General features: G+C 43.8%; 1 protein-coding gene across 3 annotated transcripts in view; it reads left to right on the top strand.

Annotated features, from left to right (window-relative positions):
* Positions 1-15,403, top strand: part of cep89 (centrosomal protein 89) — a 117,374-nt gene that overhangs the window by 48,218 nt on the left and 53,753 nt on the right. For all 3 annotated transcript variants that reach the window (XM_070898102.1, XM_070898101.1, XM_070898103.1), the window contains 5 exons: positions 4,486-4,704; positions 4,956-5,095; positions 6,448-6,498; positions 9,969-10,052; positions 14,956-15,059. In XM_070898102.1, the coding sequence (XP_070754203.1) occupies positions 4,486-4,704; positions 4,956-5,095; positions 6,448-6,498; positions 9,969-10,052; positions 14,956-15,059 (598 nt within the window). The remainder of the gene's footprint in view (positions 1-4,485; positions 4,705-4,955; positions 5,096-6,447; positions 6,499-9,968; positions 10,053-14,955; positions 15,060-15,403) is intronic.

The raw sequence follows: 15,403 nt of genomic DNA, 5'->3' as shown, positions 1-15,403 counted from the left end.
ATAGACCAGTTAGCCTAACATCTGTCATTGGGAAAATGCTGGAGTCCATTATTAAGGAAGTGGTAGCAGGACATTTAGAAAATCATAATACAGTCAAGCAGAGTCAGCATGGTTTTATGAAAAGGAAATCGTGTTTGACAAATTTGCTGGAGTTATTTGAGTATGTAATGAGCAGGTGGATAAAGGGGAACCAGTAGATGTTGTGTATTTGGATTTCCAGAAGGCATTCGATAAGGTGCCACATAAAAGCTTACTGCACAAGATAAGAGCTCATGGAGTTGGGTGTAATATATTAGCATGGATAGAGGATTGGCTAACTAACAGAAAATAGAGAGTCGGGATAAATGGGTCATTTTTCAGGTTGGCAAACTGTAACTAGTGAGGTGCCACAGGGATCAATACTGGGGCCTCAACTATTTACATATGTTAATGACTCGGATGAAGGGACTAAGTGTAATGTCGCCAAATCTGCTGCTGATACAAAGATGGGTGGGAAAGCAAGTTGTGAGGAGGATGCAAATAATCTGCAAAGGGATATAGATAGGCTAAGTGAGTGGGCAAAAATTTGGCAGATGGAGTATAATGTGGGAAAATGTAAGGTAATCCACTTTGGTAGAAAAAATAAAAAAGCAAATTATTGTATGAATGGGGAGAGATTAAAAAAGGCTGAGGTACAGAGGGATCTGGGAGTCCTTGCACATGAAACACAAAAAGTTAGCATGCAGGTACAGCTAGTATAAAAGTAGAGCGTTGGTGAGACCACACCTGGAGTACTGCGTACATGTTTTAATCTCCTTATTTAAGGAGGGATATACTTGCATTGGAGGCAGTTGAGAGAAGGTTCATGAGGTTGATTCCTGAGATGAAGGTTGTCTTATGAAGGAAAATTGAGGAGATTGGGTCTATACTTATTGGAGTTTAGAAGATTGAGAGGTGATCTTATTGAAACTTATAAGATTATGAGTGGGCTTGACAGGGTAGATGCAGAGAAGATATTTCCCCTCTTGGGGGAATCTAGAACTAGGGAGCATAGTTTCAGAATAAGGGTTTGTCCATTTAAAACAGAAATGAGGAGTTTCTTCTCTCAGGGTCGTGAATCTTTGGAATTATCGATCCCTGAGAGCTGTGGAGGCTGAGTCATTGAATATATTTAAGGTTGAGAAAGACAGATTTTTGAATGATAAGGGAGTCAAGGGTTATGGGGAGCGGGCAGGGAAGAGACGTTGAGGCCAAGATCAGATCAGACATGATCTTATTGTATAGCGGAGCAGGCTTGAGGGGCCAAATGGCCGACTGCTGCTCCTATTTTTTATGTTCTAAGCCTTGGCGAGTTGCTGCAGGCATCTTGTAAATGGTACACAAAGCAGCCACGTTGCACTGGTGGTGAAGGGAGTGAATGTTTAAGGTGGTGGATGAGGTGCTGAACAAGTGTACTGGATGGTGTCGAGCCTCTTGAGTGTTGTTGGAGCTGCATTCATCCAGGTGCCTTGTAAGTGATGGAAAGGCAGTCGGGAGGTAAGTCACTCACCGCAGAATACCCAACCTCTGACCTGCTCATAGTGGCAGTACTTATGTGGTTGGTCCAGTTAAGTTTCTGGTCATTGGTGACCCACACCCCACCCACCTCACCCAATCCAGGATGTTGATGGTGGATGATTTGACGATGATAAAGCCAGTGACAGTCAAGCGGAGGTGGTTAAACTCTCTTGTTCGAGATTGTCATTGCCGGGCACTTGTGGGGCGCGAATGTTACTTGCCACTTTTGAGCTCAAGCTTAGATGTCACATAAGAACATAAGAAATAGGAACAGGAGTAGGCCATACGGCCCCTCGAGCCTGCTCCGCCATTCAATAAGATCACGACTGATCTGATTATGGACTCAGCTCCACTTCTCTGCCCGCTCCCCATAACCCCTTATACCCTTGTCGTTTAAGAAACTGTCTATTTCTGTCTTAAATTTATTCAATGTCCCAGCTTCCACAGCTCCCTGAGGCAACGAATTCCACAGATTTACAACCCTCAGAGAAGAAATTTTTAAATGGGCGGTTCCTTATTCTAAGATCGTGCCCTCTAGTTCTAGCCCCCCCCCCCCCCCCCCATCAGTGGAAACGGCCACCTTGTCAAGCCCCCTCATAATCTTAACACTGCAATCATTAACAAACAGTGATGGAAGGAAGGTCATTGAAGCAGCCCTGGAATATGGTTGGGCCTAGGACACTGGCTTGAGGAACTGAGTTGAAAGAACCTAGAAATTATAACACAGCTAGTGGGAAATGCAGACTCTTGAGTATGTAGTGCAAGGGGATAAATTTACTGATCTGTTTCACCCTGACGTACTCTATACATGCATACATGAATCCTTACTAAACTTAGAAAAATCAAAATAGTATTACTGAAAACCTTTCCAGAGGTCAGTGTGGCCCAATAGTTTTTAAAAATCTCTTTTTTGCCTTGTGGGGGAGAGGACAAAAGGACCTGACAAAGAACCCTCTGACAGCACAGCTATTTGCCAACATATTCTTTCTATTGTGTTTGTATATATATATATAAAATTGTTGCGATCTTTTCTTTAAACAAATTTTCAACTTATTTGATTCTAGAGTTTGTGTTTTTGTGGAATTATGAATACTTGCTTTCCCAAATTTTCTTCACTTTTCACCCATACTTCATATTCAAGAAATAGACACAAAAATTAACAAAATTCATATCCGTATTAACCTAATTGACTATCCGTTGTATCTTATATTCCTAATATGTGATAGTAACATAACTTGTGTACACTTTTTTAAATGTCCTAATTTAAAAAAATCAAAATTTAGATCATAGAAGTTGAAGGAAAGAGGATGGCAAATCCAGTTAGCGTCTCCCGGGACGTCGCGCCGGGGCAAGGGGCCGCTATCCCCTCCCGTGAAATTCTGTGGGAGTTAGCGGAGGCACAAACTGGCAGTGCCTTGTTCCTGCTGGTAGCGCCCCAATCCGTTTTTGCCTCGGACGGAAAATTCAGTAGCGCTGTGTGAGGCTACTGTGGGCAATGTCCACAGCAGGTTTGCGGGTCATGAACCGGGCCTCGCTCCGCTCGCGGGACGAAAATTAAAGAGGAGATTCGGCGCTGACATTTTGAAAAATGTGCTCCTGAAATTGCGGGGTCTGTGGCGCAATGTTGCATCCTGGCACTCCGCTTCTGTGCCGGGCTGCTGGCATTGCTACTCAGCTCTCTGTGTAGCGCTGGAAACTTCCTGTGGTTAGCGCCCCAATCCTGCCCCTGAGAGAAAGTGGAGCACTGACATTGAGCTCTACTTCTTCCTGGGGGTGGTAATCCCAATTTTGCTGCCGTGGTGGGACTTCTGTGCCAGGCACAGGAAGTTCCTCCTTGCCTCAGTCACCAAATTTCGCTACCCTTTATTTTGTAGTAATACAATTCAGATATTGAAAAATATTTTATGTTGAAGACAAATCAGACATTCATACTAGGATAACTAGAATTTTTCATTTACTCAACACTTTGGTGGCTTGTTTACTTCTACATATTCTCTTCTAACTGAGAGGGAGCTCTGAGCCTTTGCATGATTGTTAACAATGCTACTTTATAACTGACTCTAACAAAATGGAATTTCAGTGGTATAGTTTTGCCTCCCTTGCATTGCACTCTATCAGCATTGTTAAAAATTAGTGAAATCCATCCATTGAAGTGAGCACGTTTAAATGGAGGTGGAGCTGGAATTGGAGCTTATATCTTCCAGTTGGTAGCTGAGTATTCCACTGTTTTAAATTACTCCTCCCCCATCATCCAAAAAATAACGATATTCCACTGTGATAACTAGTCGCTTATTGAATTAAGTCAAATAACTTTACAAATGACAGCCTGTAAAGGACTATTAGTTATGAATCTGGGTGATTAATAAATCTTAATGGCTATATGCAATCAGTTTTGACAGGTTTAATTGACTGACTTAAAAAAAAACTTTTTACTCTTAATGTAAATCCCAAATCAATCTGCAACAAATTGCAAAGTGTGTTTTCAAATGCAATTTAAATAGAAAGTAATCCGTATGAACTAGGATGTTAATTTTAGTTCTACATTTTTAGCTATGCTGACTTATTTCTTAACATAGAATTCAAATGGTCATTTTTTAAACAGAATTCTATATGAATTCTATTCATTGAGAAACTATTTTAGTTTGTTTTAAAGAAGATTATGTTTGGAACTAGAGAAAACAATTTATTTGTGCAGAATGCAATGCAATGAGTATTTCTTTCAAAATAAGAACCATTTTAACATTTATTGGTGTATTTTGGTCACAAGTCTACAGTACAACAGAAATAAGTTCATAAAAACTATGATAAAATATGAAAGTGATTTAGCTCTACCTAAAATTTTTAGATGCTGTATTTATATGGGTCTGAATTATTTCCAGAAACTTACATGATTAATATATTGATATTCTTTATTTTGGTGTGTTTGCTGTGTTATTTGCGGTAATGTAGATTTAACAGCTGAGGCTAGCCGAGAGCTGATGGAGATCCGAAAGGAGCTATTACAAGAACTAAAAGAAAGAAACCAAATACTGGTTTCTGAAAATCAGGTCATTGCCCATCAGGCTCACAGCCTGACTCAACGGCTGCAAGGGATGCAGCTTAAAGTGGAGCGACTGGAAAAAGAAAATCAAAAGCGGCAAGAAGCTGAGAATAGCCAACCAAAGGAAGGTTGGAAATATTGTCCCTCCTTCATTAATATAGCAGCTACTAAATGATTAAAGCTTTAACTTAGAATAAAATATTTATTGGTAAACATGTAATTATGAAGTACTTTGTAATTTTAATTCTGCAGGTACTTTTTCTTGAGCTTATTAGAAATCTATTTTCATCCTTAATAAAGATTTTTTAAACAATTTATTAATGAAATTTGAGCAAATATCAAAGTGTATTTTAACTTTTTGATTATCTACCTCTTCTAGATGATAAAGCAGAACTGCTTTCAATTAGGCAACAAGCTCAGGAACTAGTAGATGAAAATGATGCCTTGAAAATGACCATCCATCGCTTAAATATAGAGCTAAGCCACTACCAAACTGAATACAGACCGATGCATAAAGAGGTAAAAAAGTGACAGTGAAAATGGAATCTTTCTATTTTTTTCCTTTTTTATGTATGATTCTTCAGTGTTGAGTTCAGTAACTTCATCAACAACAACAACAACGTATATTTATATAGCGCCTTTAACATAGTAAAACAGGAATGTTATAAGACAAAACAAATAAATTTGACACCGAGCCACATAAGAAGCAAATTACGGCAGATGACCAAAAGCTTGGTCAAAAAGGTAGGTTTTAAGGAGCGTCTTAAAGGAGGAAAGAGAAGCGGAGAGGTTTAGGGAAAGAGTTCCAGAGCTTAGGGCCCAGGCGGGGGTTGTGAGGCTGAAGGAGATGACAGAGATAGGGAGAGGCGAGGCCATGGAGGGATTTGTAAATAAGGATGAGAATTAAATCAAGGCATTGCTTAACTTGGGAGCCAATGTAGGTCAACGAGCACAGGGGTGATGGGCGTGTGGGACTTGGTGTGTGTTGGGACATGAGCTGCCAAGTTTTGGATGACTTCAAGTGACAAGATGCTATATAAATGAAAGCATATTATAAAATACTGTGCAGAAGATAGGATACATTTAAAATCAGTATATTACATATTGAGACTTTCTGTTGTCATGAGTTTGTAACGCTTTTGTGATATTTGGTAATGCCGAAAGGGAGCACGTAAAATGTAACAGTAACAGCTGCTGCTATTTTTAATGGAGAATGTTGAGTCTGTAGCCTCTGTTCTCTAAACGTTTATTCTCCAATACCTTCTTTATAAAAGAAAGATAGATTTACATTTTATAGCGCCTTTCACAACCACCTGATGTCCCAAAGGGCTTTACAGCCAATGAAGTACTTTTTGAAGTGTAGTCACTTCAAAAGACCACTTCATCCCTAAAGACCTCTTGCCTGCTATCTCTTTTTTTCAATTCCTGCTAGCAACTATTTTATTTTTATCCTTCCAACATTACCCAGATTTTAGCTATCACAACCTATATATCCCTAGACCTCACCACTCCCATCCCCTAAATAATACCCGATGACTTCCTCTGCCCTTAACTACACACTATCCATTTTCCTTCACTGCTATACCTAAGTTATCGCCCATCGCCAAAACACCTGAACACTTTCCTTGCCAGTACTTGCAGCTGTTACAACTCATTTCTCCAGCTCACTTAATTACTCCTACAGCCCTTCCAAATCTTTACAAACTCAATAACCCATTTCCACAAGCCTCACCTACAGTGACCAGTGTTGCACCAGATCTACTTTCTTCCAAAACAACATATCTTCTCAAGTACTGTGGACAACATCATGCGAGATTTGCTAGTATATATATTAATATTGTGAGGATAACTAACTCTTGCATTTATTTCAGGGAACACGTAGTAATGGCCTTCCGGCAGCAGGGCCACCACCACCCTGGCTTGTAAGTATATGGTAAAATTTCAGGTTTTTAAAAAGTTTATTTTGACATACTTAATTTATTAATGCTCATTTTGTAATAGTATTTTAGACTGATCCATGTTTGAGAATCAAATAACGCAGTAAGGACCTCAGGAAGGTGTATGCCATGTAATATTGATACATCCCCACGAACTCCAATATAAATCAATGTCCTAATTTCTAATATGTTGCAGTTATTCTCTTTCCCTTCATCAAGTGTACATTTAGGTGATTTCCCATCACTCATGATCAAATAACACTGCACCTATAAGTTGCCCTATCAAAAGTTACTCTCCAGTTACTTTTTCAATGTATTTGAATTATTATGAATATCACTATTATGATTATTTTAGGACCAGAGGCTGTCCCCTAGAATTAATATAACACAAAACTTTATAAAAACATATGCAGGACGAAACCATTGTTTCACAGTACCTGAATTTTAAATGTGTTATATTACAGCAATAACATGCATATATCAAAAAATACTTACTGGGTTTGAAATTTGTTTTGGACAGTAGTGCAAAACTTGCAATAGGGAATCAGCAACCTACTTTGCCCATATTATAAAATATGACTATATGCACAACTCATTGAAGGTCGCAGCACAGGTTGAAAAAGCGGTTAAAAAAACTTACGGGATCCTGGGCTCCATGAATAGAGGTATAGGGGCTGAAATTGCTCCCTTCCATAAGCTCCATTACCGCTTCTACCGCTTTGGAAAGTTTTTCTCTGCCCCCAATCCATGGGGCCGAGATACTAGAGAAATTCACTGCTTTCCGCGGCTGCAGGGCAGAAGTGCCCTTGCAGCGGGTCGGCCGCTCTGACCAGTCATCAGCGTGTCGCTCCCCTTCTGCAGAGTTTTCAGTGAGGTCCGTTTGAGGCTGGGCTCAATTTCAGGCCCATAGAGTACAAAAGCGTGGAAATTAATGAGGAACCTGTGTAAAACACTGGTTTGGCCTCAACTGGAGTATTGTGTCCAATTCTGGACTTCAGTTATAGACTGGAGAAGCTGGTGTTGTTCTCCTTGGAGCAGAGAAGTTTGAGAGGAGATTTGATAGATGTGCTCAAAATCATGAGACGTCTGGACAGAGTAGATAGAGAGAAACTGTTCCCATTGGCAGAAGGGTCGAGAATCAGAGGACACAAATTTAAGGTGATTGGCAAAAGAACCAAAGGCGACTTAAGAAAAGTTTTTTACGCAGTGAGTGGTTAGAAACATAGAAACATAAAAAATAGGTGCAGGAGCAGGCCATTTGGCCATTCGAGCCTGCACCGCCATTCAATAAGATCGTGGCTGATTATTCAACCTCAGTACCCCTTTCCTGCTTTCTCTCCATACCCCTTGATCCCTTTGGCCGTAAGGGCCATTATCTAACTCCCTTTTGAATATATCGAACGAACTGGCCCCAACAACTTTCTGCGATAGAGAATTCCACAGGTTAACCACTCTCTGAGTGAAGAAGTTTCTCCTCATCTAGGTCCTAAATGGCTTACCCCTTATCCTTAGACTGTGACCCCTGGTTCTGGAACTCCCCAGCAACGGGAATATTCTTCCTGCCTCTAACCTGTCCAATCCCGTCAGAATTTTATATGTTAGGATCTGGAATGCACTGCCTGAAGCAGATTCAATCGAGGCTTTCAAAAGGGAGTTGGATAAGTGCCTGAGAAAAAGATTTGCAGGGCTACAGGGAAAGGGACTAGCTGAAGTGCTCTTGCTGAGAGCCGGCACGGGCTCGACGGGCCGAATGGCCGCCTTCCGTGCTGTAACCATTCTGTGATTCTATGATTTTATGCCATGCCTTTTCAGCCTGCCTGGTATTATTGGGCCCAAGTTTTGGGCCGCGCCTAAAACGGCGCAGCCTGGACCTGGATGCCCGTTTTTCGCGCCACAAAGTGCGCCTAAAGAAAACTCACCTATTCTCTGGCTCCCTGCAGGTCCTCTGGAGCTGGGCGCGGCGCAGCATGAGCTGTGGGGGGCGGAGCCAGGTCCCTGCGCTGAAAACAGTGCCGGGACCTCTGCACATGCGCGCTACAGTGGGCGCGCATATGCAGTAGCTCCAGGTGCCCAAAGCTGTGGGAGGGGCCCGAAGCACGCAGTCCCTAGCCCTGGCCGAATGGCCTCACTGGGGCTGCGTGGATAAGGCTCACCTCCCACCCGACCCGACTTGACTCCCGCTCCCCGGACCCGACCCGATCCCTGCTCTCCGCCCCGGCGACCCGACCTCCGCTCTGATTTATTGATGTATTTATCATTTATTATTGATGATGGCTCTTTATTTGTAAAACTGGTGTTTAATGTTTGTAAACTTCCCTTTTAAACCCCCCCCCCCCCCCCCCCCCCCCCCTTCCCTACGCCTGATTTGTAACCTACGCCTGATTTTCTAAGTGTAGACAAGGTTTATCTGAGCGTACAAAAATCTACACTTAATCCATTCTAAGTTAGGTTTGGAGTATGTTTTCACTGCCTAAACTTTCAAAACGGGCGTAAGTGGCCGGACACGCCCCCTTTTGTAAAAAAAAATTGTTCCAAACTGAAACTGTTCTAACTGACTAGAACTGGAGCAAACTAAATGCCGAGAATTGCAATTTCTAAGATACTCCATTCTAAACCAGTTGCTCCAAAAAAAACAGGAGCAACTCAGGCCGAAACTTGGCCCCATTCAATGTATTTTTTTTTTTTAAATATCCAGTTTATCAGTAAATAAATGCCTTCTCTCTCTCAATACTCCTGTGCATGCAAAAAATTATTAAATGTGTGTACTGAAGTATTTTACGTATGATCCTTCAAAGGATAGTAGAGGCACAGTAAACTAATTATATACAAGAATTAAATCCAAACATTCCACAATTCCACAATGTCTTCTTGTCACCAGCATCCAGCATTGGGGTCAAATCACATAGGAAGCTTACTCTGCACTAATAATGAGCTGCAGCTCCGATAGTGGGATGTGTCTAATTCAAGCAGGTGCAAATTGTGCACTGCAGCATTTCCACAGTCTCCCTGATTATTGTGGAATTCCATCCCGAGAGTTAATGCTTACCATTACCTAATGTTAAGCCCTGTAATCTATAATCAGAACAATTAAACTTTGCATACTTATATATTACTCTCGACAGAGATTGCAACAACCCACTCCAAACTAGTATGCACCATTTTCATTTTTTACTTGCCCAGTATTTACAAAATACGAACATACAAAATTGATGGGCAGGAATAGACCAGCTGGTCCATTAAACCTGCCCCACACCACAATGGCTGGAGCATCATGACTGAACGCTACTAAACACTATCAGCCATGTAATCTCCTGGGAGACGCAATTTAATTGAGATGTTCTCTGTTGCACTTGTTTCAATACTGCAGTGTGAAATACTGCAAAACCTAATCATTCTAAACCCTTTTTCCTTGATGCTTAAATTTATAGTAAAATTAAATACAATTTATCTTGCAGGTGGACACAAAGTACTTGTCGCCCCTTTTATTGGCCTATGAAGATCGACTGCGGGAAAAGGATGCCATCATGCAAGCACATGAGGTAAACTGGTGAGATAGTAGAAAACATTTAATGAGACTTTAAGTGTTTCATCCTGCCTTTTTTTTAACTCCCCTGTGCCTCCCATGATTCTCATACATGTTAGGCAAGTGCCTTGTACCAAGACTTTTGTTAGCTGCTAAGTGCTGCAAGAGTGGCTCAAGATGACTTATATTCTGCTCTCCCTCCTATTCTGGTGGATAGGTTCCTGTCCTTTTGCATACTTCCTTCCCTACCAGGCAAGTTCAGGAAAATGCTGTGTACAATCTATGTACAACAGACTCTGTCATATTACTCTGGCACAATGCCTTGGTCTTTAAACTAGTTTTAAAATTCAGGGCTACAACTTAATTTTTGACTGTTACTGTGACACATTGAGGCCGAAATTGGCTTCTTGTGCGCTTGCCATGGGGCGCAAAGGTTTTTCGCCTGGGCGCAGCAAAAACAATGCTCCCTGCGGAATTGGGCAGGGGTTTTGCCGGGATAGCACCTCGCCCCTGCCGGAAGCGCCCCGTTCGACTGTGCCCGGCGATAATGATGTCATCGGCGTGCGCAGTGCCTTGTTACCGCCCGGAAGTGAAATTCGGATGCGCCTCCTCACTTACCACCTGGCGATGACAATGACAGCTTCAGCTATCGAGTTGGAGTCGGGAGTCAGCTGGAGGAGTACTATTTAAAGGTGCTTTCTTGAAAAACAATTGGCGGTCATTACTCTTTGCAGCTTGCGAACACATAGGCAGAGTGGCTGGTGGACAGATTGCAGCGATTCTGACTTCAAGGACTGTTCTGCCTTCTAACTATTTCCTTTTATCATTGAGGGCAGATTTGAAATCACAACATTTATCTCGTTTCATGTTGGCACTCGACCTCCAGCTCCGACATCACCGTCGGAGACTACTTAGGCAAAGGCAGGGAGCAGGACAGGGAGAAAGATCGCTAAATGTGACTAGAGGGAGAAGCGGCAACAGGGCTAGCAACTGGAGATCCTAACCTCCGGTATTCCGGCAGCAATTCTCCTACATCAATTTCACTGAGGAACAGTGTGATCGAAGGCTACACTTCAGCAAGGACATGGTCACAGAGCTCTACATCTGATGCAACCAGACCTTGAGCCTCAGACCAGGGTGAAGACGACTCTCTCAAGCTCACCATCGTGCTCAATTTCTGCGCCAGTGGATCCTTCCGGGAAGCGACAGGAGACATCTCCAACACCTCCCAGTTTGCCATCCATTGCTTTAACCGTGAGGTCACAGAGACTCTGTACAGAAGGAGCAGGGACTACATTTCCTTCCCCATGATCAGAGAGAAGCAGCACGAGCGTGCATGTGGCTTTGTCAGAATAGCGGGCTTCCCCGTGGTGCAGTGTGCCAATGTCTGCACCCATGTCACAATCTTCTGTAACCGCTAAAGGTTCCACTCACTGTGCAGCTGGTGTGCAACCACACACGCAGAATTCTCACCATGAATGCCTGCAATCCTGGCAGCAACCATGATGCCTTCATCCTGCTCCAGACCGGTGTGCCAGCTCTGTTCCAGCCACCACACCAAGCTCATGGCTGGTTGCTCGGAGACGAGGGCTATCCGCTCTCCATCTGGCCCATGGCTCCCCTCCGCAACCTCAACATTCCAGTCCAGCGCTCATACAACGAGAGCTATGCCGCCACCAGGAACATCATTGAGCAGACAATCGGAGTACTGAAGCAACGGTTCTGCTGCCTTGACCGCTCGGGAGGAGTCCTCCAGTACTCGCCTGAGCAAGTGTCCCTATTCTTTGTCATCAGCTGCATGCTGCACAACCTCGCCATCATGAGGGCACAGCCATTGCCACCAGGCATAGCCACCTGAGGAGGAGGAGGAGGACAAGGAGCAGGAGCAGCAACAACGGTGATGGAGGAGGCAGCGAGAACATGGCGATTCTGCAAAGGAGGTCCACAACCGTTTCATCAGAGTTCGGTTCCAGTGATTTCCATCCAACTTCCTGGTTCCTCGGGACGTCCCCATCACCACATCCATTTTCCCTTCCATACCAAAGCCCCAAAACTGAAATGAGAGACAACAGCAAAGATTAAACATTCTAATTCAAATTTATATCACACCAATAAAAGCTTTCATAATGTATTTAATAATCACCCTTGTGCATTTCCTTATATCCTCTCTTTGCTTTAACTAATCTAGTGCTCCTCCGCAGTATGTCCCCTGTGGTTGCAGCACAGCTGGTGGAAGGCTGTTGTGTGTCAGGGCCAGAGACTACAAATGGCATTTCAGGACGTCCTTGACCAGCTCTGAGACTGGAAGGCCCGCCTGTAGACTGCACCATCTCAGGCTGGGCACCGGCAGTCTGGGCTGGCTGGATGACCAGCAGCGACAAGTGCAATGGTAGAGTGGCAGTGGTGGGCTCAGGAATGCTATCATTCTGAAAGAGGACAGCAGGTTCCTGCTCCACTGACCCAGTGCCACTCCCCCGGGGCAGCACTCCAGCATCCCTACCAATCTGCTGGAGCACAGTTTGGTGGGCTGCTGTGACACCGTGAGATCCCCGGTGGTGGACCCATCAGCGATGGCAGCAGTCAGAGCATACATGGTTTCCAGCTGAGACTACATGAGAGCAGTCTGAGACTCTATGCCAGCAGTCATTGACTGCATGACAGCACCAAGATGTTGCATGGCATAAGTTGAGACTGCATGAGAGCAGTCTGAGCTTCCATGCCACCAATTATCGTCTGCATTACAACACCAAGACATTGAGTTGCTTCCGCCTGTGCACCTATGATGTCAAAGTGCATGGCCATCATGTGAATCCTGTGGAGCAGAACCTATGCACGAACTCACCCTCGGGAGGTGGTTCCCGAGATTCCCTTTCCCCTTGGCCTTTGCTGCAACCCACTACACCCCAGTGGATCACCCAGTGCAGACCCCTCTACTAGCCTAACCTTGTGCCTGCAGGAGAGATAAGCAGTGTTGCAGAGCTTGACTCCTCCTCCTCCTGCTCTTCCTCCTCTTCCTCTCCCTCTCCCTCCAGAATCCCTTGGGTGGCTCAGGTGCAGGATTGACAGCTTCTGCCTGGTTATCTGAAAACATAAATGGCACAAGACTCGCATTAAGGTGAGGGCAGTGGGGCAGGAATGTAGCAAGGAATGCAGACAGTATCAGGAGGTGGAAAATTATAAAGTCTTCTGTTGTGCGGGGGAAGTGGTATGAGAGAAGGAGAGGGGATTGGAAAGTGATGAATCCTTCTGATTTGGGGGGAAAGTGGTATGAGAAAAGGAGGGGATAAAGATACCATTGTTGCCCCCAGTGGGATCAACGTCTCCACGGCACCCACCACCTGCGGGCCAATGAATGTAGGCAAGGCCTGAGATGCGGATGTGAGTGTGAGTATCTGCAGATGCTTGGTGGTTTAGTGGTGTGTGCAGACAGGTTAAGAGGCTGGTATGGAGGAGGTGTGGAAGCTTGTACTCGCCTTCACTACTCGACTTAGGTCATTGAATTTTTTCTGGCACTGGGTGAGGCTTCTCTGTGCCACTGCTGGCCAACAATCCTGGGCCACCAATTGCCACATGGCGTGGAAAACCTGCGGAGATGGCCTCCTTCCCAATGCAGGGAACAGCGACTCCCTCCTTGTCTCCAGTGCCCCCACCAATGCCTCCAGAGCCACATCGTTAAATCGTGTGGCCCTCTCCCTTGAAGGGAGATTACCAGCACCCATTTCACAAACTTCCTCAGGTCCAGAGATCACTGACTGACTGAAGTTCAGCAATGCTGAAAATGAGCAGCAGTAGGTTCAAATGACCTCCCCTTTAAGAGCCAGATAGAGCTGGAGTCAGCGATTGAAGGCTGATTGCTGAATGGAACTCAGCTGAAATTGGGTAAGTGTCTGTGAATAGTGCCCAGCTGAGGCCATTAGCACCTCATTTATTGACTCCCTTCACTCCTGGGGCAAAAACACCGAATTTCACACAATTTGGCAAGGCAAAAGTAAAAACTTACCGTCCCAAATTTCACCCCCATTGTCCCTTCTTCTACTCTTAACATTTGATGCGGGTGATCACTCCATCCTTCTCCACCTTCTCTCTTCTGGTTTACCTTTGTGGTACCACCCTCAATTGGTTCCACTCCTACCTGTCCTAAAACCCAGTACATCTTCTGCAGTGGCTTCTTCTACCACCTCAGGAGTGCCTTTCCTCACCCCCACTGCTACTGAAACACAGATTTATGCCTTTATCACCTCCAGATTTGACTTTCTGCCTTCCTATGTTCACCCTGCTTGGATTCCAATATCTCCAAAACATTGCCATTCCCATCCTGTCCTGCACTAAGTTCCTCTTCCCAACACTTCTGGCCTCACTAACCTCTGGTGGGTTCCTGTTCCCCAGTGTATTGATTATTAACATTAATTATTGTCTTTGTTTACAAATTCTTCCCTAGTCTTGCATCATCCTACCTCTGCAACCTCCTCCAGCCCTACATGTCCTCCACTCTTCTGACTCTGGCCTTTTTTACAGCTCCCTTCCTCCATTCTACCATCAATGACAGAGCCATTTACCTTCTGGGACTCTGCCGAACCTCCCTTGCTACCCCTCTCTCCCCCATCAAAAGACTTCTCAAAACCTATCTATTCTTCGCACTGCTTTTTAGTGTTGTTTACACCTCTGTGAAATTAAGTATGCTCAAGACTCTGTATAAATGTAAATTATTTTAAATATACATCCTTATAAATCAACAAAAAGTAACCGCCAAATATTTGATACTAATTCAAACCTTTTTCAACTTAATATTTACAATTTAGAAAAACAATTCAATTCTGGAAGCAGTGCAGATGTTTATTTGAAGGATAGTTTTGTTGATTTTTTTGTTTGTTATACCTGATTGTTGCAACTGATCACTGTACATTCTTATTCATTCACAGAGGGAAATGAAGAATTTCAGAGCTCGAGTGGAAGAGGTGGTGAAGGAGAATAAACAGCTTCATCAGCAGTGTGAGAAGAGTGGTGCTGTGAGCAGCAGAGAGTGGTATGACACACTAAATCAAACTACGCTTCACAAGCTTTGAATTGAAGTCAGTATAGCCTATTTCTTTTTTAAAGTCAGACCTTTACAGTGCCCTGCAGATTAGCAGAAAATAGTACTCAGACACGGTTCAGCATAACGGCCCCAAAATTCCACAAGCCAATTGTGCTGGTTTTGCACCCCTGAGTCAGCACTTACATCTAATGCTCTACAACTCTGACCCCATCACAATTTTCGGGGTTAGCTCATTTATATATGCATTGGTGGTTATGTAGCACAAATCCTGTTTAAAAGTAGGAGTACTGTGCTGGATATGTTCTGAAATTTGAATGTCGTCTTCAAAAAGA

The sequence above is a fragment of the Pristiophorus japonicus genome, chromosome 13 (genome assembly GCF_044704955.1).
Source record: "Pristiophorus japonicus isolate sPriJap1 chromosome 13, sPriJap1.hap1, whole genome shotgun sequence".
Taxonomy (NCBI): domain Eukaryota; kingdom Metazoa; phylum Chordata; class Chondrichthyes; family Pristiophoridae; genus Pristiophorus; species Pristiophorus japonicus.
This window is presented reverse-complemented; position numbering and strand designations above follow the sequence as displayed.